A 26,781-nucleotide genomic window follows, 5' to 3' on the forward strand; every position below is an offset into this window, starting at 1 on the left:
TTGACCCAGTTGGTCTTGAAGAATCACAATCATGACCCATTACCTGGGAATCTGGACACTCTGGTTCATAAATGATTGGACCCAAGCAATTATTCCATATAACCATTAAACCATCTTTTCTCCTTGGGAAGAAAATAATCACAAAACTCTACACAAAAATACTATGAAACATTTTTAATCCTGGAAAGGACTTGATTTACTAGTAACCAAAAGGGGGAAAAGTCAACAAGAATAAAATTCAGTCTTTTAAATCTAGTGGACACATATCAAATTGCTCAACATTGTTAAATGGCATGATGTAATTTATCCATAGATGACATGGTCCCATCCAGTGGAAAACCGATTTAAATATGTTTTGACAGAGCACTAGGAGATATTATAGGCAACAATGGACTTAATGTAGTATTTAAGGCTTCAAAACCTGTGCCTTTTAGAAAAATGACCTATAACTTCTTCTTCCACCATTTATGAGGGGAAAGAAACAACAAATGTCTACTAAAAGTCACAGAAACATGATTAATTTGTTTATGCCTTTCAACATTCCACTAAGCTCTGCAAAGACAAGACAAAATTACAGTGAATTTTATAGCCAAGATTGGTCTGAATATTTTCCTGATATTCTTTCTGTCATACTCCTTCAGCGCTCAGAATAAAATGACAAATCACTGGGGAAAGGGGAAAGGCAGCTCCTTTCCAAAGATGGGACTGAGCTGACAAAATCTATTTTATATCTAAAATTAGAGATAAAATAAATTCTTCAATATCAAATACATTTTCAGAGAGTTCATTAAAATTTAAGGCATTTTTTGACATGTCAGAGATTTTAGTTCAGTGACAGGAGAAGAAAGAAGCCACCTGGGAGCAACTCCCAATTATCTCTGTGGCTTGGTATATACACGTGGAACACAGCCGAAGATGAAGAGAGGTGACAGGTGACTATGTGCAACCTCCTGAATCTGTCCAGCCTGGACACCTTTGCCAGGGCTCCTCTGAAGAGGTGCATCTCCAATGTATTGTCATTCTTCTGTTTAAATTTTGATCAAGAGGGGGAAAGGCTCATCAGAGCACAGTTACCAGGATAATTGTGAGCAATGCCAAAATAATTTATTGTAATAATTTCTAATTAAAAAACAAGATTTAGGAAATTGAACGTGAAAAAAAGTTGATGCTAAGTGATGCCCTCCCTGAATTTCACGACAAACAATAAAACCTTGGCAACCTCACCTATACTCATGAATCCCACGGCAAAGATGTACACAAAAGGAACATTCGTTCAACAATAACAGGATGGTTCAGTGTTTTACCTACCAGTGGAATAACTGCAATTATTTATTTTCCCCCACTTTCCACAAAAATAAAGACATTACCTGCCGAATCAAAAGTTACAAGTCATACCTCATTGAAAGACTTGGGACAAAACTTTCACAGACCCTGCCCTTATGGCCTGCCTCTCAGGCAATCATCAGTCTTTTTAAAAAAATCTAGATTAAGATCTACAAAGATTACTGTTTATTGAAAGCAAACCAGAGCACCTTAGTTCATCAATGGTCAGTAAACTCCCCTCTTTCCCAGTTCTGAAACAATAAAGGTTTACACACAATTAGTCAGATCCAACTTCATTCAAACTTCTTTCAACAGATAATATTGAAGTCGTGCTAATTCTAGGAATCCATCCGTGAGAGGAAGTATCACAATTACCTGGATCACTTTTGAGATAAGAACAACTCGTATTTCCTAACTACTTATGGTACACCCACATTCTTATTCTGAATACAGTTAGATGCAATTTCCCAACATTGAGTTCCTGCCTTATATACTCAAAAAGAAAAACTTCCATGGAAGTCATAATCCTCAATGTCTTAGCAGAAAAATAACCATATAACTTTGATGCTTGACATAGGGCCAATATCCCACTGCCATTTTCCGCAAACCATGAAATTATCCCAATACCTTTGCACAGTTACGTGTACTTATACACAAGCCATCCCACTTCCTTCTTCTTGATTTTGCATGTGATTTGATAAACAAGCTTTCTTACTCATTTGAAATTATACTTCAAGCATTACATAAATGGTGTTAAGCCATTTGATTTCCACAATACCATGAGCTTGTTTGTTTTAATGGAAAGACAGGATTCTCTTTGCCTTTTTTTTTTTTTTTTAATACTCCTTCAACTCTTTCAGTCAAGCCCTTCTTACCAGTTCCAACAAGGATGAAATTTCAAAGGCGAATGTAAGTTTAGGTAACCCAAGCACATGTTTACATGTTTATTCTTCCTGAAAAGTTACTGCTTACTTAGGCTTCTGAAATCAAGAAAGACCCTATGGAAAAATGAAAAATTTATTGTCTTCTTTTGTTCATCATTTTTTAATAGAAAAGATGTTTTAAGGTCCGTCAGGAAAATAATGGGAAAAAACTATACCTTAAAATTTTTCAAATCTTCCCCCAAACTATAAACAAAGACATAAATAGAATCACAATGCATATGCTCACATCTGCCCTCCAAAGCACACTTTTTATGTAGAAGTTATAAAGAATAAAAGTTACCCATTAATTATATGGCATGCATCAGCAGTGCACTGGGGGGCTTAACCTTGGTTTTCAGTTATGTCTATTTACAGATAAATCTCTTCCTGAGTTGAGCTTCATCTTCAGTTGAGACCCAAGCCATTTGCTTTCCTATTTTTGGCAAAATACTTGACCATGTGATAAGGCAATCAAACGTTTCAACCTCCTTCCCTTTTCAGCGGCATGGCCCTCCTCTGTGAAATCACCAATGTGCCGGGATACAAAGACAGGATCTAAGCTACGGTCCTGTAGAACTAGAGATCAGGTTTCTTTGTTCATTAGTCTGAAGTCTACAGCACTGTCTTTTCATATATTTGGGGATCTTGAGGATTTCAGTTGAACAGATTCAAAATGGTCTTCTTTTTCCTATGAAGAAAAAAATATTGAAACAAAATGAACTCATTCAAATTCCACTAAGATTTTAGGATCTTATGCATCCAGAAGGAAAGTTCTGGAAATCATTTTAATCTACATACATGCCAGTGTGATTAGGATTTTACATTTAAAGGAGAGTGGCAGATATAAAACAGATAGCATGCCTACCTTGAAGGATGCTTTTGACATCCAGGAGATAAGACAGACAATCCAAAATAGAAGCAAACACATGATCGCAATAGATACCAAAAAATATAGCTTCACAAATTTTTGTGAAGAAACCACTGAGACCAGACCCTTCTTAAGAGGATATATGACCTGGGTGCTGAAACAGATGACCTTGCCATAAGAATTTTGGACAAAAGAGGACTGACAGAAGCTACATATTCACAAGATAACATAGGATACCTAGTAAGAAGAAGGACAGCAGAAATAATGAGGACCCCAGTAAGATATAAGATCATTTGGGTTCACTGACATGTTTTAGGAAAATCTTTTGGGTATATACCTTCTAAAGATATTAAAAACAAATCATCTTAGATAATAAATCAAAATTTTAACTCAGATACATCATTGCTGGCTTTTGTTACATATTACATTCAAAATGCAGCCTATTAAAATAAGCACTTCTTTAATGGGGAAAAAGAGAATTAAGAGAATTCTCCCAATGTTTCACTGTGAAAGTCAGAAAAAACTTTCTGTGGAGTCTGCTGAAATGGAGTGGGGGGTACTATGCTTTCAAAGAGAATAACAATGAAGAGAACTAGGATTATTTTTAAAATAAATAGGAGGTGGACCAATCCTAGGTGCAAACAGATGCATGTCTGAAGTAGAGAAGTGAAATGAGAAAATAAAAGTGAGCAGACCCTGAGTATCTGTCAGAAAGAATAAGGCCACTTTTGTGCTTTCTCTCATTTGAATGGAGAAGTCCAAGACTTCAGACAAGCTTTTGGGCTACAGGGAAAGGAGTATAGGAAAAACGTCACCATACGAACACCACCATCTCACTTTTCCTTGCCTGCGCTGAGATGACATGCCCCCGCGAGGGCAGACCGTGCATCTCCTCAGTGCTCTCACTCGATCCCTCTGAAGAAGTTTGCCTGGAGCCTCATGTTGACCAGACCTCACTTTATTGAAATAACTGTTGATAATTCCAATGTTTACTAAGCCCCAGTGCACTGCAGGAACAGGACTAGACTTTAGGGATACAAAATGTCTGTCCTCAAGGAGCTTACAGTGTATTATGGGAAAGAGCTTCAGGGTACCAGCAATAAACTAAAAAGGAAATCTGAGATTTTTATGGTCTTTCCTTGAGAAGATTTGATTCAATATGTTCCTGAGGGGAGAAGGGACAGAGGCCTGTTGGTGATCCTCAAGGTGCGATTTGAAAGAAAACACTTTATAAAATCATGTTAGCATCATAGGGCTTTAGATGCTGTGTCCTCTTTGTTCACATGGGATTTTGCTATTATTGAGATGGTGGGATATATATGTACTTACACATTTGTGTGTGTGTGTACTTAGCACCACTAACTGAGACTTACAGATGACAAGAATTGTAGCTTATTCATTTTTTAAATTCCCAAAACTTGACTCCAGGCCTAGTACATGGTAGGCTGTCAATGCTTATGCAAATGCATTGAAATGCCACATTTCAGAAAGGAAAACACTGGATTGGAACTCAGGAGATGGGTTTTTAACTCCTACCTAACCCTCTCTTAGACAAATAACGGAACCTCTCTAGGTATCAGTTCACTCAAACATTAAATAAAGATGCCATACAAATTATTTTTCTGAGTTCTAAATTCAAGAGTTTACTCAAATGCCAACTTTTCCCAGAAGCTTCTCTTTACCTGTCACTACCTTATTGCACTCCCTTCTCTGTGCTCGTCACAATGGATGATGGTAAGTGTCTGTGAATGATGTGCATGTGCCATGCCCTAATAAACTAGATAGTCTCTGACATAAGAAACTCTATCTAATTTGACATAGCACCAAAACCGGGCAGAGTGTCTATCAGATAGTATCCCATGAATGATGGTAGAACGAACAAAGAAAACAAACAAACAAAAAACCCTGAAGATACATTTTTAATGTTGCTGAGAAAAGTCAAGAAAAGTAAATCCATAAATAAAACCTGGTAAGTCCAGTGTATTGGGAGGAAAATACCAAATAAGATCTGACCTTTAGGACAGGAGTAAGCATATATAAGATAAAGCAAATCTTAAATGACATAACAGTTAAGAAACTTACAACCATTTTTTCTCCACAGAGCCAGGCATAACAAAATTCTTAAAGGGGACACACAATAAGACTTGTCCAATGATATTAATAGCAGCTTCGTTCATAGCTAAATATTAAAAATAGCCCAAGTATTCATCAATAAGAGAATGGCTGAACAAATTTTGACCTATCCATACAACAGAATGCTAATCCTGCATAAAAAGGAATCTACCGCTAATTAACACAGGGTAGATAAATCTCAAAAACATTTTTCTGAGTGAAAGAAATCTTACACAAAATACTATACACTGTGTAGTTACAGTTATATGAAGTTTTAAAACAGACAAAACTAGTCTACAGTTGAAAAAGATCACTACAGTAGTTTCCTCTGGGGGTTGAGGGTGGGGATCAATTGCATGCAAAAGGACATGAGTCTACTTTCAGGGGTGAGCTTAATATTCTATTTTTTGATAGGATTTAGGGTGACACAAATATATGCACTTCCCAAGGGTTCATCAAGTTGCATACTTGTTACGTGTGCACTTCACTCTATGTAAACAATGTCCCTTAGAAAAAAACTGAAAATATTGAATTCTCTCATCAATTATACATATCCTGAAATGTTTAGGCGTGAAATGTATTGAGTCCTGCAGCTTACTTTGAAATGCATCAAAAAGGATTTATTCGTAAATGAACAGAGAGATAGAGATTTAGACAGATAGGTAATAAATCAAATACAGTAAAATTTAGGTGATGGGTATGTGGCTGTACCGTTGTACAATTCTTCTGCTTTTCCAGAGTATTTTAAATTTTCATTTAAATGATTTTTTTAATCTTTATGGCAATTAAAATTGCTATTCAAAACAAAAAGGCGAGAAAGACTTTATCCTCCATCATGTTTCCTGTGACTGTTTCCAGTAATCTTTCAAGCTTTTGATTCTCTGGCCATAAAATAACAACAAAGGAGGTACTGCAATATGAGAAAGACTTCAAAGTTTATTAATACTTGTAATTCCTGAGGTGTCTGGGTGACTCAGTCGGTTAGGCGTCTGCCTTGGCTCAGGTCATGATCCCGGGGTCCTGGGATCGAGTCCCACATCAGGCTCCCTGCTCCGCGGGAAGCCTGCTTCTCCCTCTCCCTCTTCCTGCCACTCCGCCTGCTTGTGCTCTCTCTGTCCAATAAATAAAAATCTTAAAAAAAAAAACTTGTAATTCCCACTTTTTCTTTTCATTCAGTTTAGAGGTCACTTTCTCCTCAAAATCTTCCCTGGCACCTGACTGCTTCCCCCACTATAAGGCAATGCCCTTACAAAGAGGGAATCACAAGATCAAATCAGGTAAGAGAAGTCTACATATGCTGACGATGAGGATCATTCTCCATGGGTCTCTTTGTGTTTCTGCAAGTCTTCTAAGGAAGACGTTAATTGTCCTTAATGGTACACAATCTTCTCAAAGCTGTTTATATTACAAAAAGCCTTGGAAGAACACAAGCAAAGGTTGCTTGCAGCCCTGAACCTCTCTCCTCCTGTGGAGCAAACGGCAGACTTGCTTCCTGACTGTTCGAGAAGATTCAGATGCCCCAAGCTAAGGGCTCCTGTTCTACAGCATAACACACTGTGCATCACCTAGGCCACCTCACTCTGTGGGAAGTGGGGCTTGAGGAAACAAGAGAAACACTGTCATTTTGGCCACTGCTACTTCTGTGAATAATAGGCTTGTTTTGTTTCTGACCCAGGAGACTCCTTTCTTCAAAATGTCCATGAAAGTATGGCAGGCTAATTTGGTGGCTAGCAAGCATATTGTAATTTCATAACCTTCGTAGTTCTTCACTGTTTTGCTGATGAGATGGGAAACTGACAGACAGGTGTCTTTCTAGAAGAATAAGGGTGACAGCCTCACACACTGGTTAACAAGATTTGAGCAAAGTCCATGAGAATTAGCAACAAACATGGTGACCAAACTGTATGATCCACAAGGCAATTAAAGTTCTCCACTTCACTGCCTGGAAGTGGAAAGGAACCGGGGAGGTGGCTGTAGGCTAGATTTTGGGAAGTGGTTCCAAGAGTTCATCGTTCAGCTGCCTGCATGGTGGCCTGGATGTTAATTCTCCTCTGAGCAAGAGGACTTCCTCACCAATCAGGCAATCAGTTGCAGGTGTGCCCCTTGGTAACAAGTAGTATTAAAATGCACCCTGAGAGGAAAAGGTTTCACCCCCTTTCAGACAGAGGTTACAGAGCTATGCACCGACGATGACCCTTAAAGAAAAAACAAAAACCACTTATGGGCCAAAACTAGGTGAACTGTTAAAATTTTTGCTGATTCTCTTTGAAGATAATGTGGCAGGAATCAATGATCACTAAGAATGGCAACAGCTGGGCCATCCTAGCGCTAAACACCTCTTGCACTCTGTCACGCCAACTTTGGGTGTGTTCACAAAGGTCTCAAAGATTTTGTAGTGGGTCTCGACTGCAGTAACAGAGCTTTGGCCTTCTTTAGCAGATTTCCCTGAGGAATTCCCACAGGAAAACCTAGTGAGGGAATGACTAGCACTGGGGCTCTTACTGCCCCAGATTAGGTTTGCAATGTGGAAAGTCACTGCAGAATGACAAACTGACCCAAAGGAATCTTAATAAGTTAATATGATCAGCCCCACCCTGGAAACTTCCCCTATCCTTTATTTTAAAACCAGGCAATAATTTAGATTTATGCAAATGGGGCAAGAAGTAAGGTGGATTCCCTTTTTTTAAAAAAGGCTCCAATATGCGAAATCAACATAAGCCTAAATCAACAGAAAGACAAAACACTTCTAGCCTCAGCCCAAAATCAATCTGGCTGGACTGAGACAAGAAGGAGTCCCAAAGCTGAAATAGATGATGTCGGGAATGATAACCTTGCCATTCAACATACGATTTTAGGTGGACGAAAACACTGGAAGTTTGCTTGAGCAACTGCAATGCTGCTTAAAAGCAAAAGCAAATGAGTTTGCTTGCTGTCACAGAAATTGTCTTTCTCTGCACCCTTAATCTCTTCCTCCCCATCTATCTTGACTTTGGCTGCTTTACGGGGAAAGATGATTAGTTTTCCTGTCACCAAGAGGGACTGAAGGCCAGGCACAACCACCTGAGTTGGCTTGGGAGCCTTCAGGAGGGGGAGGATTCAAACATTTAAGACTCTTCATTGCAGGCACCAAAGTCAGCATCCTACCAGAACGTGTGATAGGAGAGGAACGTGTAAATTCCACTAATGGGGTTTAAGCAAGGTTCTCAGTGGGGAAGCTAAGGTAATGTGACCTTGTGTGAGGGGTTCTGCAGGACTATCCAAGATGCTGCTGTTGTTGCTTCTACATCCGAAAGTCCATAGGACTTGATGGTACATGTGTATACCTCCGCATCTGCTAAGTACCAGAGGAGATTCCCGCGGTCAAGAGCAGTCCCATGGAGAGGAGAGCTAGAAGGGCATTGCAAGGGTTCCTAATTCCTCTGCCATTTGCAACAAATGTCTGTGTCAGGATTACACACAAGTTTCTCTACCTGCCGATGCCGAAAGGTGTCACAACATAAATGATGCAATGTCGGTGTCAAGTCAAAAGCCTCAGTCTCAACAGCATTGCCTGTATTGTCAGACTTCTGCCAACAAAGATGGCTGGTAAACCCCCACAAAAATTCAGGAAACTGCTAAGTAAGTAAAGTTTCTTGAGACCATGTGATCATATTTGCAATGCTAACCCTATCTGCCAGTCATGGAAAAACAGTTCAGAACTTGACTAGACTCTTCGCTATTGGAGACAGCATGGCCTCACTTGAATATGCTACCTGCTCTTTGACATCAGCTAACCTACCAAGTAGTATCTTTTGAGGTGGGCCCAAACTAACAGGCTATGTTAAAAACTGTCCAGCAAGTTGAATCATGCTCTCCACCTTTGTGGCCTCACAGCCCTAATGACCACTTTGTGATAGAATTCTCGGTGACTAATGATTCTGCCAATTAGAGACTTCAGCAATGGGAAGGAGCCTTCTCCCAGAGGCACCTTTTGGGATTTTAGACTCATCACCTTGATATGGCTACCAGGTAGGGCTCTTCTGAAAAGCAGCTATTAGCTTATTATTGAGTTCTTGTCAAAACTGAAAGCCATTCCCATGCACATCTTGTGATTCTACAGCCTGACAGTCACATTCATGGTGGGTCAGCAAGGTGGCAAAGACCTAATAAGCCTCACTTGTCAAATACAAATGATATATTCAAGAATGCAGCTGGTCCTGCCCAGCAGCATCTCAACCTCACATGAAAAAATGGCAGAATACCCTTTTGGGGAAACTTTATCCCTTACCCCACCACCAAAAATGAAGCCACTGGCTCCAGTCCTTGGTTCACCTAAGTTCTACCTCATGCCTGGGCCTGGTTCACTGATGGTTTGGTGGAGTTGAAACCCAATGGGTATCCACCAGCTGCGGTAGCTGTCCTATCTCAGCACCAGGTATGCATAACTAAAAACCTACAAAATTGCTTGGCTTAGTGGGCAGAACCCAAAGCCATTCTCATAGCTGTGGCCTTGATAAACCTTATTAGATCACCACTAACTCTTGAGGAATTGGCAGGAGTCAAACTATTTGGTCTGCCACTTGGAAAACTATAGACTGACACATCAAAGTTACTTCTCTCTGGGGCAACAAATTCCAGAAACAAATCTCAGCTGATCAAATAATCTGGGCCACTTATGTAGATACTTCCATTAAGGACCCATGGTCTGAAAAGATCAAAGAGAATTAAGCACACAATAGAGATTGCATCAGACAGACTGACATAAATGCTGCATGGCCCATCATTCTGCCTGCCATAGCAATGAATCCACCATCACACACTGGGCACAAAGTAAAGGATTCTTTTTCAGATGCAGAGGTTACCGAGCATGCAAGACTTGGGATTCATGCCAAGAGCTGACAAGTTTTTCCATGGCAAAGTGATGAGGTCACACCTCTGATCACTTCTTTGGGCTATCAGTAGTGCCTTACCCTTTGACACCTGTTCATGTTATGCTGTTGCTGTTCCAGTCAGATTCGCTAACTCTAGCCACACCACTATGACCCTTGAAGAAAATGCGTTCCATGTTTGTGACTTTATGGATCTTTTGCAGTCCAACAATGGTACCCTTTATATCACAAAAGCTACCTGAAAATGGGCTGAGAGTAGAGGTGTTCAGTGGACCTTCAATACTTCATACTGTTGAAAGGTATCATTGAGCATGACAAGGGCCTTCTCAAAAATGAATCAAAAAGATTTCTGACTCTATCTCCACCCTACCTCCTCCTGGTACACACATTTAATAATGTCGTTCAGTTACTAAACATGGTTGTCCCCAGAAAGGGATCATCTCCTCTTGGCTGTGTCATGCATAATTATCAGTAAGAAGGTTAAGGTTATATGTACTTATATATGCTTATAGACACTTACATAAAAATCCAGGATTCTACCCTGACCACTCATGGACATGATGTGTCCTTTTTACTCAAAAGCAACCCAAAGGATGACATATTTGGTCTCCATCATAAGTTTTTTTAAATGCCTTTCTCCCTCTTGCACTTGAATGTTCTGGTGCATAGGTCTAGGTGTCAGTAAGGGGATAAGTAGAAATAAGATGAAGTTTTAGCTGCAATGGGAAAAACTGATTTTGTGGCAGTGGAAGAAGATCAATAATGCAGCCTGGTAATGAGGTGCCTGGAGAGAAGATACCTTAGACCCTGAGAGATATGAAGGATGGAGGGATATTAATGATAATTTGTTTTTCAGAGCCACCCCGTCACCTATAAAGGATAATGCATTAGTGTTCCCCTCTCAAACTGTTGCCAAGTACCTAAAATTTAATTGACTACTAGGTCCACCATACCCACCAGAGGTTCTAACCTTAAGTCCCTTTAAACTTACTGAGAAATCTGTAATAAACAGCAGGGAATGGCTCTAGCTTCTGCCCCAAATAACAACATCAACACCAACATTCCCATTGCCATTGCTCAGTCATTCCATGGAGTGAAAAAGCACCATCCAGTTTACAGCATGGACCAACAGGAAAAGTTGGACTGAGTGCCCTTAAGCAGTCTCTCAAAGACAAAGAAGAGACACAATTATGTGACGTGAATTGGGAACCCTAAGGTTTACTAGCCACGAGGAGGTTGCAGGCACCATCAGCCTGTATTGCCTAATTAATGTAGGTCCCACTTGGTGTCTCCAACAATTGTCTATAATACTTTCTTTCCAAAGACATCCTATGTACCTTCAGGACTGTACTTCTTGTGTAGAAGCCAGGCATTAACTTCTCTCCTAAAAACATAGTGGCTTATATTTGTACCCTAGGAGCAGTTGTAAGTGGTCATAATTCAACTATTTATGGAAACAGCCCCAAAATATCATTAACCTTTAGACAACTGCAAGGATTTTCAAAATGAGACTACTGTTGGTTATTCAGAGGTTTCTAAAGGGATAACTGATGTTATTCATATTCACCCTATAGGCAGTTATTCAATTAAAAAATGGTGAAAAATTTGTCTCTGACTTTAGCTAGAGAATGGCATGACACCACCTCAGCCTCTGATGACATTTAGGTCAACCTCAACTCATGGTTCAAACATCATTATGGATGATATAATTGCCCTCAACTTCACCCTTGAGGGTCAAGACAAAGTCTGTGGAGGCACTCATCTATCTTGGGTATCTGGAATGCCATCATCCTAGATCAAAAGACAGTGACCACCTGGTTGAGTATACTGCTCACCAAGTTCCCCTACCATGGCCACATAGACAAAAGTGGGAGATATATTGGGTTCTGCAAATATCTGAAAATATCTTTGACCTTCTTCCACATGAATCTTATGGAGGAAAGATCTCAGTGCCAGTGGAAAGGTCTCAAGCTGAGTAGAAAAGTCAATACTGGGACTTAAAGCTGTCTAGCTTTTTAAGGTGGACCCTTATGGTTTATGGGATTTATTCAGTTAGTTGGATCTGGGACCCTGGGGAGTCGTTTGAAGTTAATAATGCAGGTTCATCTCATCTTGCTGTTTGGGGTCCTAATGGTAGTAGCTTTATTTAAGTGACATATGCTGTAAATTGGCCAGATTTGAACCCAGCCTCAGTCAAACAAATCAAAAAGAGGGGTGGATAGCATGCTATACTAGTGGGAAAATTCACCAGAAGCCAAGATGGTGTAGAAATGAGGTTTGGATATTTTGGGGAGATAATTCTCTTTGGTTCCTTTGCATTTTTGTAGATCTTATGAGCAAGACAGTGATTTCCCTTTGTTCAAGATTATCTTTTTAAGGATTTTTGTATAGAAAGCAGCCTTGGAAGCTTAAGGAATTGTATTTTTCCAGAACAAATGGCAGGAAATGGTGTCTCCCTGTGAAGCAATGAACACACACACTACCTGTCTAGTACAATAACAGTAATACCTCTCTTTGGAGGAAAGCATTGGCATGATTCCTGCCCATTCTAAAACAGTCAGGTTCCCAAAGCTTAGAGTTCCTTTCCTGTAATGCAAGCCACTGAGTGTGCAAATGTCATCTGTTCCTGTCCACAGAACCCTGAGGAAAGGGGGGTTTGGGGAACTGGTATGAATGCTAATACCCTGGCTAGCGCATCTGCTGTGAGCACTGAGCTGTGCTTTGTCTCTGAGCAGGAGTCTTGTGTCTCCTAAATTGTCCATGAAACAGTGGCAGGTTCATTTGTTATCTTGCAAGTCGGGTGAAATCTCAGTTCTTGACACTAACTATACATTTGTTATTCCATAACAAAAACATCCTTCCTAAAGTACCACAGTGAAAAAAAATAAAACCGTTAAATAACCATTAGAAGGGGAATGTGGCTTATTCCTTCTGTTTTTAAATGATCCCTTATAATATATTTATGTGCTTAAATTGGAAGAACAAAAGGAAATAGTTACTAAAACATTCTCAGTAAATGTAATCTTTTGTCACTTGTCCCTCCTGCTGAAAATCATTTGAAACACATTCTTCTGTTTCATTCTATTTTTAATGCTGAGTGTAGGTACACTGGTAATTTCTCATATTTTAAGTCAGTGATGAAGAATGTCAATAAAATGTGTTTACAAATAATATTTAAGGCTTAGTGTTAATCTGTTTGGATACCGTAATCATTTCAAAGCTGACAAATGTGATGGCATCTGATAAGGTACCTTTAATACCTCAACAGCTCATATAATTTTACTTTTTCTATATGAAAAAAACCATGTTACAAATAAAAAAACAAAAAAGAATGAGTGAATAAGATCTTTTTTTTTTTTTTTTTAAAGATTTTACCTATTTTTTTGACAGAGAGACATAGCGAGAGCAGGAACACAAGCAGGGGGAGTGGGAGAGGGAGAAGCAGGCTTCCCGCAGAGCAGGGAGCCCGATGTGGGACTCGATCCCAGGACCCTGGGACCATGACCTGAGCCGAAGGCAGACGCTTTAATGACTGAGCCACCCAGGCGCCCAAGATCTTTTTTAACCTAAAATTTTTAATATTAGAAAACAACACATTATCTTTGTGAAAATTCAAATATTATAAAAATGTACTACTTCAAAAACTAAAGACTCCCATTGGTTCAAGACTCCCCCAAAGCAGCCATTGTTCATAGTCTGCTTTGCAAAGACTGACATAAATGTATGTTTAATAGATGTAATAGTCTGTGTGTTGTTTTTACTTTACTTATCTTGGACCTATGGACATACATATGTCCGTTTCTAATAGCTGCATAGTTGCACAGGATTCCATTACTTTGATATATGGAAATTTCTTATCTACTCCTTCTTCATGGTGTGTAAGGTTGTTTCTACTCTGTTAACCAGAGGGGGGTGGGCGGAAACAATACTGTGGTGAATATTCTTATATTTATATCCTTGTGCACTTTTTTTTTCTCTTTTTATTATTAACATATAATGTATTATGTTTCAGGGGTACAGGTCTGTGATTCAACAGTCTTACACAATACATAGCACTCACCACAACACATACCCTCTCCAATATCCTTGTGTACTTCTAAGAGTATTTCTGTTGGATAAATACCCATGGAGAGAGAGAGACAGACTGAATGACAGGGTTGCATGAAAGCTACTATTAGTTTACTATGGCCCCTTGTTAATAAAAGCACAGTAATACCAGGTTAAAATTCTGCTCTCACCTTTGTTGCCAAGGATTTAAGTTTTCCCAGTAGTGACTGTTTATTGGAATACACAACTTCTTCCTCATTGTCTTCTCCTTCCATGAGAGCACAACTGTCTGCAGCTGGGAGTTCACACTCTTTTGAGTTAGTTGTCATCACTAATTTGGAATATTTGTACTCCAGTCTAAGTGGTGGTAAATAAATAAAGTGGCTGTTTAGTACAAATTAATACTAACTTTAGGTGGTCATACATCAGCTCGTTAAATGCTCTTGTAGTATAGTTGCTCTTCTAGCCAATGTCCCTGACCTATAGCCAAAGCACCATGTGTTCTCATTTATCTACCATCTACACACAAATTTTTTCCAGGATTTCAGAGAATCATGGCAGTATAGTTAACTCTTATCAGTTATTTTACATTGATTAAATGGTCCAATTATGAGGAACTTTTGAAAAACAAAGAGAAATCTTGAAGTCTGAATGCATTTTCTTAATATACAAATATTTGGAAGCTCAGGCACTATATGATTTTCCATAGTTTAGTTCATAAGGATGAGACTACCACATAGGTAAGTGACCTGGTCTTTCCTGTTTCTGTATATAACTCATTCCTTCCTATTCACCACCTTGGATATTATAATGGCCTTGAGATATTACAATATAGAAGTTTCAGAGCTCTGCTGATATATAAATTATTTTAGAAGAATCAAATCTCATAACAGAACAATATATATTCAGGAAATAGACTCAATATTCAACCTTAGATTCCTGAGGTCCTGAGTAAATAAAGATCATATTTGCCTATATACTTAGTCTGTTTCACAAGAAACTGAAAAATAAACGTTGGGGCAAGAAGACACAATGTTGTCATGAAAAGAAAAATAGATGCAGAGAGAAAACCTGACCTCTGATCTCAGCTCTGCTCCCATTCACCTCTGTACCCAGAGCCTCCATTTTTCTCTATTTTGTAACAAATGGGTCTAATGCAATCACCTCTAACATTCTATCATCTATTAGCAGAATAATAATCATTTCTGTTTCCTTTCTTAAAGGTCTTTCCTCTAACTCCTTCATAGGAACAGTTTCTTGTCTCTGAGAAAAACTATAGGATGTAATAATAATTAGGTCTAAAATTTTCACAAAAAAAGAGATCCTTCAGTTTTTACATGGTCACTCCAATGAGATTACTTACTTCTGATTTTTTTTCCAGAAGTAGCAAGTTAGAGCCACCAGCAAAACCGCTGTGAATGCTCCCACTCCTGCTCCCACTTTCAGCCAAAAGTCAACTGTTTCACAGGTTGACAACTTTTTCTCAGGCAAAGAAATTCCTTTAATGCACCATTTAGGTTCATTCCATACATACAAGGTTTCCTTTAAAAAAAGCACACACACACACACACACAGATGACATGAGAAATGAGATTCAGGAGAAGAGTTCTGCTCTTTATTCATAGTAGACATAGAGGATTATTCAGCATTCATCTAAAAGAAGCTCCAAAAAGAGAAGAAAGAGATAGAGAAGAGAAGGAATAAGGAAATAATGAACGAAAACACAACAAAACCAAATAAAAACATGGCTCGCCAGATCAGGAAGCTTGGTCCATGCTGAGAAGGTTGAATAAAAATGACTCTGTCTGGACATACCATTTGGGCTTTCTTCCTCAAATTTCTTATGATCCCTGACTTCTTAGTCATGTTTTTAATTGAAAGCTTAGGTTGTTTAATATAGAATGGGTTTCACCTACCGATGATGTAGGTCCATTTCCTCCACCAAGCTTCTCCCCTGAGAAGAAGAGCAAACCCTGGACCAGGATAGGCAGGCACACCATGACGGGTAGGCTTGGGTAAGTGGTGGTAGGGCAGGCTACACACTTATTTCCTATGCATTATTCTGGGTCATCACTGCCCACAGTAGGTCCTTATTCTTACCCTCCCAAAGCAGATGACTCAGTGTTGCTAGGGCAATGTTTTTCAAACTGCAAGTTGCAACTAACTAGGAAATAATGAAATCAAAATACGGGGTGCCTGGGTGGCTCAGTTGGTTAAGCATCTGCCTTCAGCTCAGGTCATGATCCCAGGGTCCTGGGATCAAGTCCTACATTAGGCTCCCTGCTCAGCAGGAAGTCTGCTTCTCCCTCTCCCTCTGCCTGCCGCTCTCCCTGCTTGTGCTCTCTCTCTAATACATAAAGTCTTTTTTAAAAATTTAAAAAAAATAAAATTAAATTAATATACTGAATATCAACCATGATTTTTTTCCAAATAAATAGATCAAATAACACTAACCAAAAATGAAAATTACAGTGCATGCTTCCTTTTATAGTTCAACAAATACGATGCCCAGTAGCAATTTGTATGATGATTATATCCAGTGACATTAAATGACAATGGAAGACTCAATTTTTTGATCATTGTGTCTGATTAAATTTTCTGGTATCCAATAGTCATTTTAATAATATCCTAACAGAAGGATAACACCATAATGTGTCATTTTATTGTACAGGTACACACATTTCTGCAGTTAAACATGAAGTACAGGAGAATGGTATTTACTTTAAGGAAAAGTTTCAACCAAGTTTTGGGTAAGAATTCTCATCATGTTTTTTGGAAAGGACATTAGTAATTGCAATTTTTTTTTTTACCACATGACAACTGTAACATTTTCATTAAATTTAATGTAAAAAACCACTTTTAAAATGGGTCACATTATTTTTATAAGAATGAGATGAGAAATGAGGGGCATGTTCAAATACAAATGCTACATCTCTCAGTGTAAATAATGACAATAGAAAAACATTAACTCTAAGTCAGCACACGTTGGCTTCATCTGAATGCGTTCTAACAAAAAAAAAGGCCATGCAGGGATGCCTGGATGGGTCAGTCGTTAAGCATCTGCCTTCGACTCGGGTCATAATCCCAGGGTCCTGGGATCAAGTACTGCATGGGGCTCCCTGCTCAATGGGAAGCCTTCTTCTCCCTCCCCCACTCCCTCTGCTTGTGTTCCTTCTCTCGCTGTCTCTCTCTCTGTCAAATAAATAAATAAAATCTTAAAAAAAAAAAAAAGACCGGAAGAATGAAGGGGGGGAAATCAGAGGGGGAGACGAACCATGAGAGACAATGGACTCTGAAAAACAAACTGAGGGTTCTAGAGGGAAGGACGGTGGGGGGATGGGTTAGCCTGGTGATGGGTATTAAAGAGGGCACATTCTGCATGGAGCACTGAGTGTTATACACAAACAATGAATCATGGAATACTACATCAAAAACTAATGATGTAATGTATGGTGATTAACACAACAATAAAAAATTTTAAAAAAATTAAAAGACCGTGCAATTCTTTATATGGTTTCATAAATGTGTAACACCCAGTGAAAATGGCAAAGCTGTAATGTCTAATGACAGTCATAAACAAAACGTTAAAACTTCAAATTAAAAAGATACTTGTAAACCCAGGATACTTAACTTTTCCATAAGCTCCTCAAATTGTTCAAGAAAAAAAAAAAAAAGATCAAGCCATTGGCCAAATCTGTCAGTCATTCCGTAACTATTGATTAGAATGGCTCATCCCTTCATCCAGTCACATGTCATTGGCAAAGGAGAAAATGGCTGACTCCGCTGCTGAAAAATGTATTCTTCCAGCATGCTGAGATATTTTGTGAACAGAGTGAGATAAATTTGATGATAAGCTTAAAAATATCCCTCTCAGTGATAACATAGTATCTCTTCAAATCTTTACAACTGTGTGTCATTTAGAAGTAATGCTTACTACACACTGAGAAGCTGATATAGATTTTTAAGATCCAATTTGATAAGAGCACTTTCCCCACAAGTTGTGCCACTCTCTCAGTTTACAATCCTCTCTGTGGAGGACTTGTTGTAGTGTGTAAATTTAACTTCATACACACCTGGATTAGATACATTTATAGAATTGGGAAAATACACTCGTAGTCAATACAGAGAGAAAACCTGTAAAGGATAGAGCAGGAGACACAGTGCAATTGTTAAAAAATTAAATGATACCCAGAGCGATATTTGGCAATCACTGTATTTTCTCTCTCATGAGGTTTTGGCATCCAAAGAAATCTACCCTTGCACATGAACCTACCGTTGGCCCCCCCTTATCTGCAGTTTGACTTTCTGTGGGTTCAATTAGGAAGCAGATGATCCTCCTGATTTATCATCAGAAAGTCAATAGTGCCCTAATTCTCTGTCACGTGTCTACATCATTCGCCTCAGTTGATCTCATCATGTAGGCATTTTATCAGCTCATTTCATCACAAGGGTGAGCACAGGACAAGAAGATATTTTGAGAGAGAGACAACATTCACATTACTTTTGTTACTGTACACTGTTATAATTGTTCTATTTTATTATCAGTTGTTAATCTCTTGCTGTGCCTAATTTAGACATTAAACTTCATCATAGGTATGTGTATATGTATGTAAAAGGAAATACAAAGTATACACAGTGTTCGGTATATCCATGGTTTCAGGCATTCACTGGGGGTCTTGGCACATATCCCCCATGGGATGGGGGGAGGTCAATTGTAATGGAAAACAGTGAAAGCTGTCATTTGCACTACATAAAGCTCACTAAAGAGCATACTTTTTAAAATATTTTATTCAGAGACTAGAAGTAAACACCCACTTACTGGGTCATACCCATTTGTTTTGCTGTTGCAACGGAATACACTAAGCAAGGCGCATGAGCTTTGGGATGGAATTTATATTTTTTTTAATTGAAGCCAGATCTCATTTGGCAAATATTTTCAAAATCAGTATCTAAGTATAACAGAAATGTATACTTAACTATTTCTTAAGTCAAATTTAGGACTATAGGAGGGAAATTATATATTTCAATATGACAAACACATCAAAATGTTCCTAAAGATTATTTTTAAGGCAAAAACAAATATTTAAAAAGAATCACCTTGTAACTATCTGTTCCAAACATTCTTGTAACATGCTGAACAGAATTTTTTCAATAAAGAGAGTTTAAATGAAATTAGAGAGATTATTGCAACCTCATGGTCTTAACCTTCTCATCATTATCTTCCAGAAGAGAAATGTTGAATATTAGAGAATGTTTACATAAAAGGTCATCCGACTTTTCAAAGCCCTTGAGTTGTACTTGGTGGACAAAGAAGGGAATGCACCCGTTTCTCCTTTATTCTTTAAAAAATGATAAGGCTGTCATCATTTCAGAGAAACGATAAAGAATTTCAACTGTGAGACATAAAACATGTATCATTATTATTATGAGGACTAAAAAGAAACCATGTTTTTTTGAAAGCCAAGAATTTTCACCCTTGGCCCACTTAAAAACATTAACAAGAAACTGGCCCACCAGTGCACGAGATGCATGAGCAGCACCGTCTGTGTGTGCTCTCAACCGTAAGGAGCTATCCAGAGGTAAGCACACTTGATGAATGAAATAAAACTTTGCTGATTTTTGTCTTCATGTTGTCCATTTGGGAACTTTTCCTGTTTTGTACTCAATTATTTCATGACAACACATTTTATATTACCTTTATGCTTAGACTTTATCATAAAATATGAAAATAAGTATTGTTCCATGAAATTTAATTTTATTTTTAGGCATATTGCTATGTGTCTGAGTTAGTGACTGTGTACTAGCTTTGCTGTACAATGTATTTCTTACTATAGGTTCACTGTCATTAAAGTTTGAAAAATCCCTATGTAGAGAATAGTTCTCTGGTTTTTTCCTAGAGATAAAGGCTACTGCTACTAACACTCTAAATGCGGGCGATGAGGTAGGGTATTCTGACTTCTTCTTGTACTCCTGCCCTGTGACCTGCCAATGACATGCTCCTCCAGACTTTCTCAGACAGAATAGTGCTCCCTCTCTGATCCCTTCTTGCCACAAGCCTTCTAGCATGCTCCCCACTTCAGGCAACCTGAACGTCAGACCTATTCCATCTGCATCCCAGTTTTCAGAAATCCCATCAGAATCTGATTCTCTGATGCCAATTCCCTACTAAGGTTACCACCACTAGCAGTGACTTATTATCATTTGTGTTTTTTCCCTCTCATTTCAATAGAATTCAGAGAGGTTGAAGTAGGAAGTCATCTTGAAGGAGGAAAAGTTTGTGTTTTTCATATGGCATTCCTCAAAGCTAGTACAGTGAGCTAAGCACTCTCAGACTAGCAGGAGGGCAAAATGATACCGCCAAAGCAAGTTAGTAACATGTCTCAAGAACCTTAAAAATGTCCATCTCCTTAGATCCAATTAATCTTTTTTCTCATAATAAAATCTAAGGAAATAATCACATTTCCAACAAGGATGTTCATTACAGAGTTATTTACAAAAAGACGTCTTAAATTTTCCTTAAATGTCCAACAGGGGAGTTATTAAATCCCAGAATATATATAACAGAATCATGTTTTCGAAAAAATTTAATGACAAGGGAAATACATTAAATGTAATCACTGGTGGTGGTAACCTTACTGGGGAACTGGCATCAGAGAATCAGATTCTGATGAGATTTCTGAAAACTGTCATCAGGATGGGATAGACCTGATGTTGAGATACATGCTTTACTCTTTAGGTGTGCTTTAGTGAATCATTTATACCATCCCCATCTTAATTATACCTACAAGTGCATTATATAAATCACCTCCTGGTTTAATGATACCATTTCTTTATAATCCAGGTAAATATCCATAGCCTACAACTCCTTGCACAATTTATTTTCCCCAATGCCAGTGCACACCTTGAGCTACCCCAGCATGTGGGAGTTCACCTACCAAACTTGATTTTAAATGCATATTAAGTAACATCAAGTTAACTATAAGCTTTAGCCATGGTTTTGAACCTGAGTTTCTGTGATCTAAGTGATGCCAGACTAATCAATTTCTCTTTAATCACATAGCTCTGCTCAGATGGATTTTCCCCTTACCTGAAATCCTCTCTTACAGGCTCCCTCAATCTCATGGAAGTCATGCTCTGTGCACAGAGGGCAAGCTTCAGCACTCTCCCACAGAAAATAGAATGTACATCCATCACAGGTGCCTGCTGGGCACTTGCTGAAATAAAAAATGAAATGACAGCTCTTATAACACATTCAATCAAGTCCAATCAACATTTGAGTGTCCACTGCATACTGGAAAGCAATGTGTGGGTACTGAGAAAACAAACAAACAAAAAATCAAAAGGAGATAAAACTACAACTTCACACCTACTAGGATGGCTAGAATCAAAAAGACGGATAATAACAAGAGTTGCAAACATGTTAAGAAATTAGAAACTTCCTACACTGCTAATGGGAATGTAAAAAGGTGCAGCTGCTTTGGAACAAGCTGGTAGTTCCTCAGATCATTAAAATGAGCTACCACATGATCCAGTAATTCTACTTCTAGATAAAAATCCAAGAGAAATAAAAACATATGTCTACACAAAAACTTGTCCATGAATGTCCATAGGAGCATTACTCATAAGGGCCAAAAGGTGGAAACAACTCCAATACCCATCAGCAGATGAACAGATAAATATGATGTGCTATAACCATTCGATGGAATATTACTAGGCCAGAAAAAGGAACGCAGAACTGATACATGTTGCAACTTGGATGAACTTTGAAAATACACTAAGCAGAAGAAGCCAATCTTCTACTAATACATATACATTTATTTTTTTTTAAGATTTTATTTATTTATTTGAGACAGAGAGAATGAGAGAGAGAGAGCACATGAGAGGGGGGAAGGGTCAGAGGGAGAAGCAGGCTCCCTGCCGAGCAGGGAGCCTGATGCGGGACTCGATCCCGGGACTCCAGGATCATGACCTGAGCCGAAAGCAGTCGCTTAACCAACTGAGCCACCCAGGCGCCCAATACATATACATTTATATAAAATATAAATCTTTTACTAATATATAGAATATAAATCTTCTACTAATACACAGAACTTCTACTAATATATAGAACATAACTTCTACTTCTACTAATATATAGAACATAAATTCTATATATTAAATGCTATTCTTATGAAAGTCCAGAATAAGAAAATCTATAGAAACAGTAAGTTAGTGGTTCCTTGGGGCTTGGAAGTGAGCTAAGGTATAGGGCGGTGATAGCTAAAGGGTATAGGGTTTCTTTCTAAGGTGATGAAAAGCTCTTAAAAATGACTGTGCTAGCAAAAGAAACAGTCAACAAAACCAAAAGACAACCAACAGAATGGGAGATGATATTTGCAAATGACATATCAGATAAAGGGCTAGTATCCAAAATCTATAAAGAACTTATCAAACTCAACACCCAAAGAACAAAGAATCCAATCAAGAAATGGGCAGACGACATGAACAGACATTTTTCCAAAGAAGACATCCAAATGGCCAACAGACATATGAAAAAGTGCTCAACATTGCTCGGCATCAGTGAAATCCAAATCAAAACCTCAATGAGATACCACCTCACACCAGTCAGAATGGCTAAAATGAACAAGTCAGGAAACGACAGATGTTGGCGGGGATGCAGAGAAAGGGGAACCCTCCTACACTGTTGGTGGGAATGCAAGCTGGTGCAACCACTCTGGAAAACAGTATGGAGGGTCCTCAAAAAGTTGAAGATAGAGCTACCATACGATCCAGCAATTGCACTACTGGGTATTTACCCCAAAGATACAAATGTAGGGATCCGAAGGGGTACGTGCACCCCGATGTTTATAGCAGCAATGTCCACAATAGCCAAACTGCGGAAAGAGCCAAGATGTCCACTGACAGATGAATGGATAAAGAAGAAGTGGTATATATATACAATGGAATATTATGCAGCCATCAAAAGGAATGAGATCTTGCCATTTGCAACGACGTGGATGGAACTGGAGGGTGTTATGCTGAGTGAAATAAGTCAATCAGAGAAAGACATGTATCATATGACCTCAGTGATATGAGGAATTCTTAATCTCAGGAAACAAACTGAGGGTTGCTGGAGTGGGGAGGTGGGAGGGATGGGGTGACTAGGTGATAGACACTGGGGAGGGTATGTGTTATGGTGAGCGCTGTGAATTGTGCAAGACTGTTGCATCACAGATCTGTACCTCTGAAACAAATAATACATTATATGTTAAGAAAAAACAAAAAGAAGATATCAGGAGGGGAAGAATGAAGGGGGGGAATCAGAGGGGGAGAAGAACCATGAGAGACGATGGACTCTGAAAAACAAACTGAGGGTTCTAGAGGGGAGGGGGTGGGAGGATGGGTTAGCCTGGTGATGGGTATTGAAGAGGGCACGTTCTGCATGGAGCACTGGGTGTCATGCACAAACAATGAATCATGGAACACTACATCAAAAACTAATGATGTAATGTATAGTGATTAACATAACAATAAAAAAATTTAAAAATGACTGTGCTGATGATTGCATATATCTATGAATATACTAATAACCACTGGCTTGTCTGTTTTAAGTGAGCAAAGTGTATGGCATGAGAATCGTATCTCTAGAAAGCTATTTTTTAAAAAATTTAAGGGAGAGACAGAGATAATGACCCAAAAAAAGCTCTAGGAAGACTTCTTGGAGGCAGGGATGCCTAAGACAAGTCTAGAATCTTCAGTAAGAGTTAGCCAGGAGAGAAAGGAAGAAAGCAAGGGAAGGCCTGCTAGAGGGATGAAGTGGTAGATGAATTATAAGGGAAGTACAAGATAGTGATTATCACAACAGCTTCAAGAGCAGGGCAGTGAATGGGTGCTAGGCATACAGGCAGGAACTAGGTGGTAGAAGGGAAGTGCCATTTCTGTTTAAGGTAACGTACTTAGGCAACGGTTCCAAAAAACAGAATGATGAATGGGACCATGGTCTAGAGGGAGAGGGTGGGAGGCAGGGGCGGGGGAGAAACATGAAAACAAAATTGCCTGAAGTATAAAAACAAACAAAACAACTATCAGGTCCACACACAGCTCAGTGATGCAAATGACTGTGCAAACCTGGGTTTCCTCAGCCTGACGATGACTTCTTTCAAGAGGTGGTGACCATCACCACTCGGTGACCATGGAGGGGGCTTAGACACAGGTGCAAGATCGCAGAGAACCAACCACACAGGCAGGGCCTGAATGGAGACTAAGCCGCTTTGTGGTGCATGGGTCTATTATGTCAACTTGCATGTTTCATTTCAGGGACAGATAAACACCGCATGGCTCAGAAATTAAACTGCTGTTACTATGTACTGAATCCTTATTGATTGAAGCAAGAAGTTATTTGGAAAGGTTCTGGTGGGAATCGCTGTTTTGTTCATATATTCATTAAAGCTAGGGGAATACTGTTCCGTTCATTTGTCTACTATACTTCCCTTAAGCTGTGTACATACACAACACTGCCCTGGAAACCTCCTTTAGACCTGAGCTGCTGAAACACCTAGAGCAAAAAGATAGACACACAATAAAAGGGAGAACCCCAAAACACCCCTTTTTAAGTTTTAACTTCAGATGCCTTTCTGATGATATGCAGTCTAAAACTGTAATTTTCGGTCTATCAGCAAAGTAAAATTTCATACTCTTAGTATATATTCTAAGGGCACCCTACAATATGAACACTGAAACAAAAATCTATGCACCTAAAAATTGACTACATTTTATTTATTTATTTTTTAAGATTTTATTTATTCATTTGAGAGAGAGTGAGACAGAGCATGAGAGGGGAGAGGGTCAGAGGGAGAAGCAGACTCCCCACTGAGCAGGGAGCCCGATGCGGGACTTGATCCTGGGATTCCAGGATCATGACCTGAGCTGAAGGCAGTCGCTTAACCAACTGAGCCACCCAGGAGCCCCCAAATTGACTACATATTATTAAGAGTATCCTTCCAAATGTCTGCATGCTGTAAACTAAGTAATCATGGGTGGGATGTAAATAAAAGCACAGCTCTGTGTAATGTGCTTCAGAAATAGAGGTTCACTACTGTTAGAGCTAAGAACAGCGATGAATGGGGACTCTTTGGAAAAATGGCTTAACTCTTACCTGCCTTGATTTCTGTTTGTAAAAAGCAGTAAAGTATATTCAGGCAAAGAAACAAAAAGAGATTTAAAAAAAAAAAAAAAAAGGTAAGTACAATAGATGAAAACCACGCCACTTAAAAAATTATCGCTATTTCCCACCTTCCGCATCAGGAAAACCAACTCAAAATTGCACTTTTGAAAAAAAATTCGGTAACCAGTTAGAAAAGTTCTTTGAGAACATAATTACTTGCATAACAACAAATTGAAACTTTAAAGGTAATTAACTTTTTGATCATTTAGCATAAATTACCAATATACTTTCCTGTTTCTCTCCTTCCCAAATTATTTTATCTTTCCAACACAGGCACATTTTCAAGGGCAGTGAGGGCTGTTTATCTTGGGAAAATAAAAGAGTAAGTCTGGTAAAGTTTGAGAAGAAAAAAAAAAACTCAACAAATGAAAAAGAAAAGGGGAAAATTAATTAAAGATGCAAAAACCTCTGGAGAGAAAACTTGGGTTACAATTCCGGCTGGACTTGCAAGTGATTTTGTGTTTTTTTCCACCAGTGACTCAGCCCCTCCTCCCGCTGTTTCATACTTGTAATTTAGCAGAAGTGAAATGTCTGTTTCACTGCCTTCATAGGGTGGTTATAAAGGACAAAATGAGAGAACATTGGGAAAGTTTCAAGTACTGCAAAATTTAAAAGACTATTAACAATGCACATCACTTTCTAAAGAACAGGTAAAACTACAGAAACGGGGGAAAAAATCAAGACATTGATGTAACTTAAAAAGCTGCCATTAAGTGTCAAAATACTGCAATGATTCACTGCATTTCCCTAGTAGACTTCACTTTTTAAAAGATACTCTTAGGTGAAAAGTAGTTTGGTTTAGAATCAATTCTTTAATCTTTCAACCCCACAAATAATTTAAAATGTGGAACATCCAAATTTGATTGTTATAAACCCAAGTTTCACAGTTTGAATCAGGCCTTCCCTATGAAGTGACAAGGATGTAGGAAGCAGTACTCATTTCAATAGTGCTTATAGGTAAAACGAAAATAGAAAAAAAAAAAAGATGCAAGAGAAAAAACACAAAAAGATTTTCTTCTACTAAGAACAAAAAAGCGCGTTGGTAAGAGACAAACGCTTCATCGCCAAATATGTGAAACCCTCTTCCCTTTGATGACCTGAGTCACCATCATCTCTATCCCCTCCACACTGGCTTTTCAAAGGTGTCACTAATTGTGCTGCTTTTATAATTTTTGGTCTACAAGATCCAGCAAGTAGGTATCTGAAGAGCAGTACGTGAATCATGGAGAGTTTGGGCATACAAGGCCAGAGTTCCACAGGATGACCCCATGGCTGTGAGTTCTAGGTAGAGAAAGCACCATCGACTCAAAGGACAACCAGGTGTACCCTAATGTGGTTTCACTGTTAAATGAGGAAGACTTTCCAGTCTCCTGATTTTGCTTCTGGGATTGCCTTACCCATCAAGATAGCACCAGCAACATGTTAGAATTAAGATGA

The 26,781-nt window shown here is 38.8% G+C and overlaps 1 protein-coding gene across 1 annotated transcript in view; it reads right to left on the minus strand.

Annotated features, from left to right (window-relative positions):
- Positions 1-2,449: 2,449 nt before the first annotated feature.
- The window catches only part of ELAPOR2 (endosome-lysosome associated apoptosis and autophagy regulator family member 2), a 46,271-nt gene continuing 21,939 nt past the window's right edge, over positions 2,450-26,781 (minus strand). Inside the window, exons 10-13 of the mRNA XM_044920222.1 lie at positions 21,229-21,355; positions 15,505-15,683; positions 14,333-14,498; positions 2,450-2,934 (exon numbers count right to left, since the gene is read on the minus strand). Of these exons, the coding sequence (XP_044776157.1) occupies positions 2,875-2,934; positions 14,333-14,498; positions 15,505-15,683; positions 21,229-21,355 (532 nt within the window). The 3' untranslated portion in view covers positions 2,450-2,874. The remainder of the gene's footprint in view (positions 2,935-14,332; positions 14,499-15,504; positions 15,684-21,228; positions 21,356-26,781) is intronic.

The sequence above is a fragment of the Neomonachus schauinslandi genome, chromosome 12, assembly GCF_002201575.2.
Source record: "Neomonachus schauinslandi chromosome 12, ASM220157v2, whole genome shotgun sequence".
Lineage (NCBI taxonomy): Eukaryota > Metazoa > Chordata > Mammalia > Carnivora > Phocidae > Neomonachus > Neomonachus schauinslandi.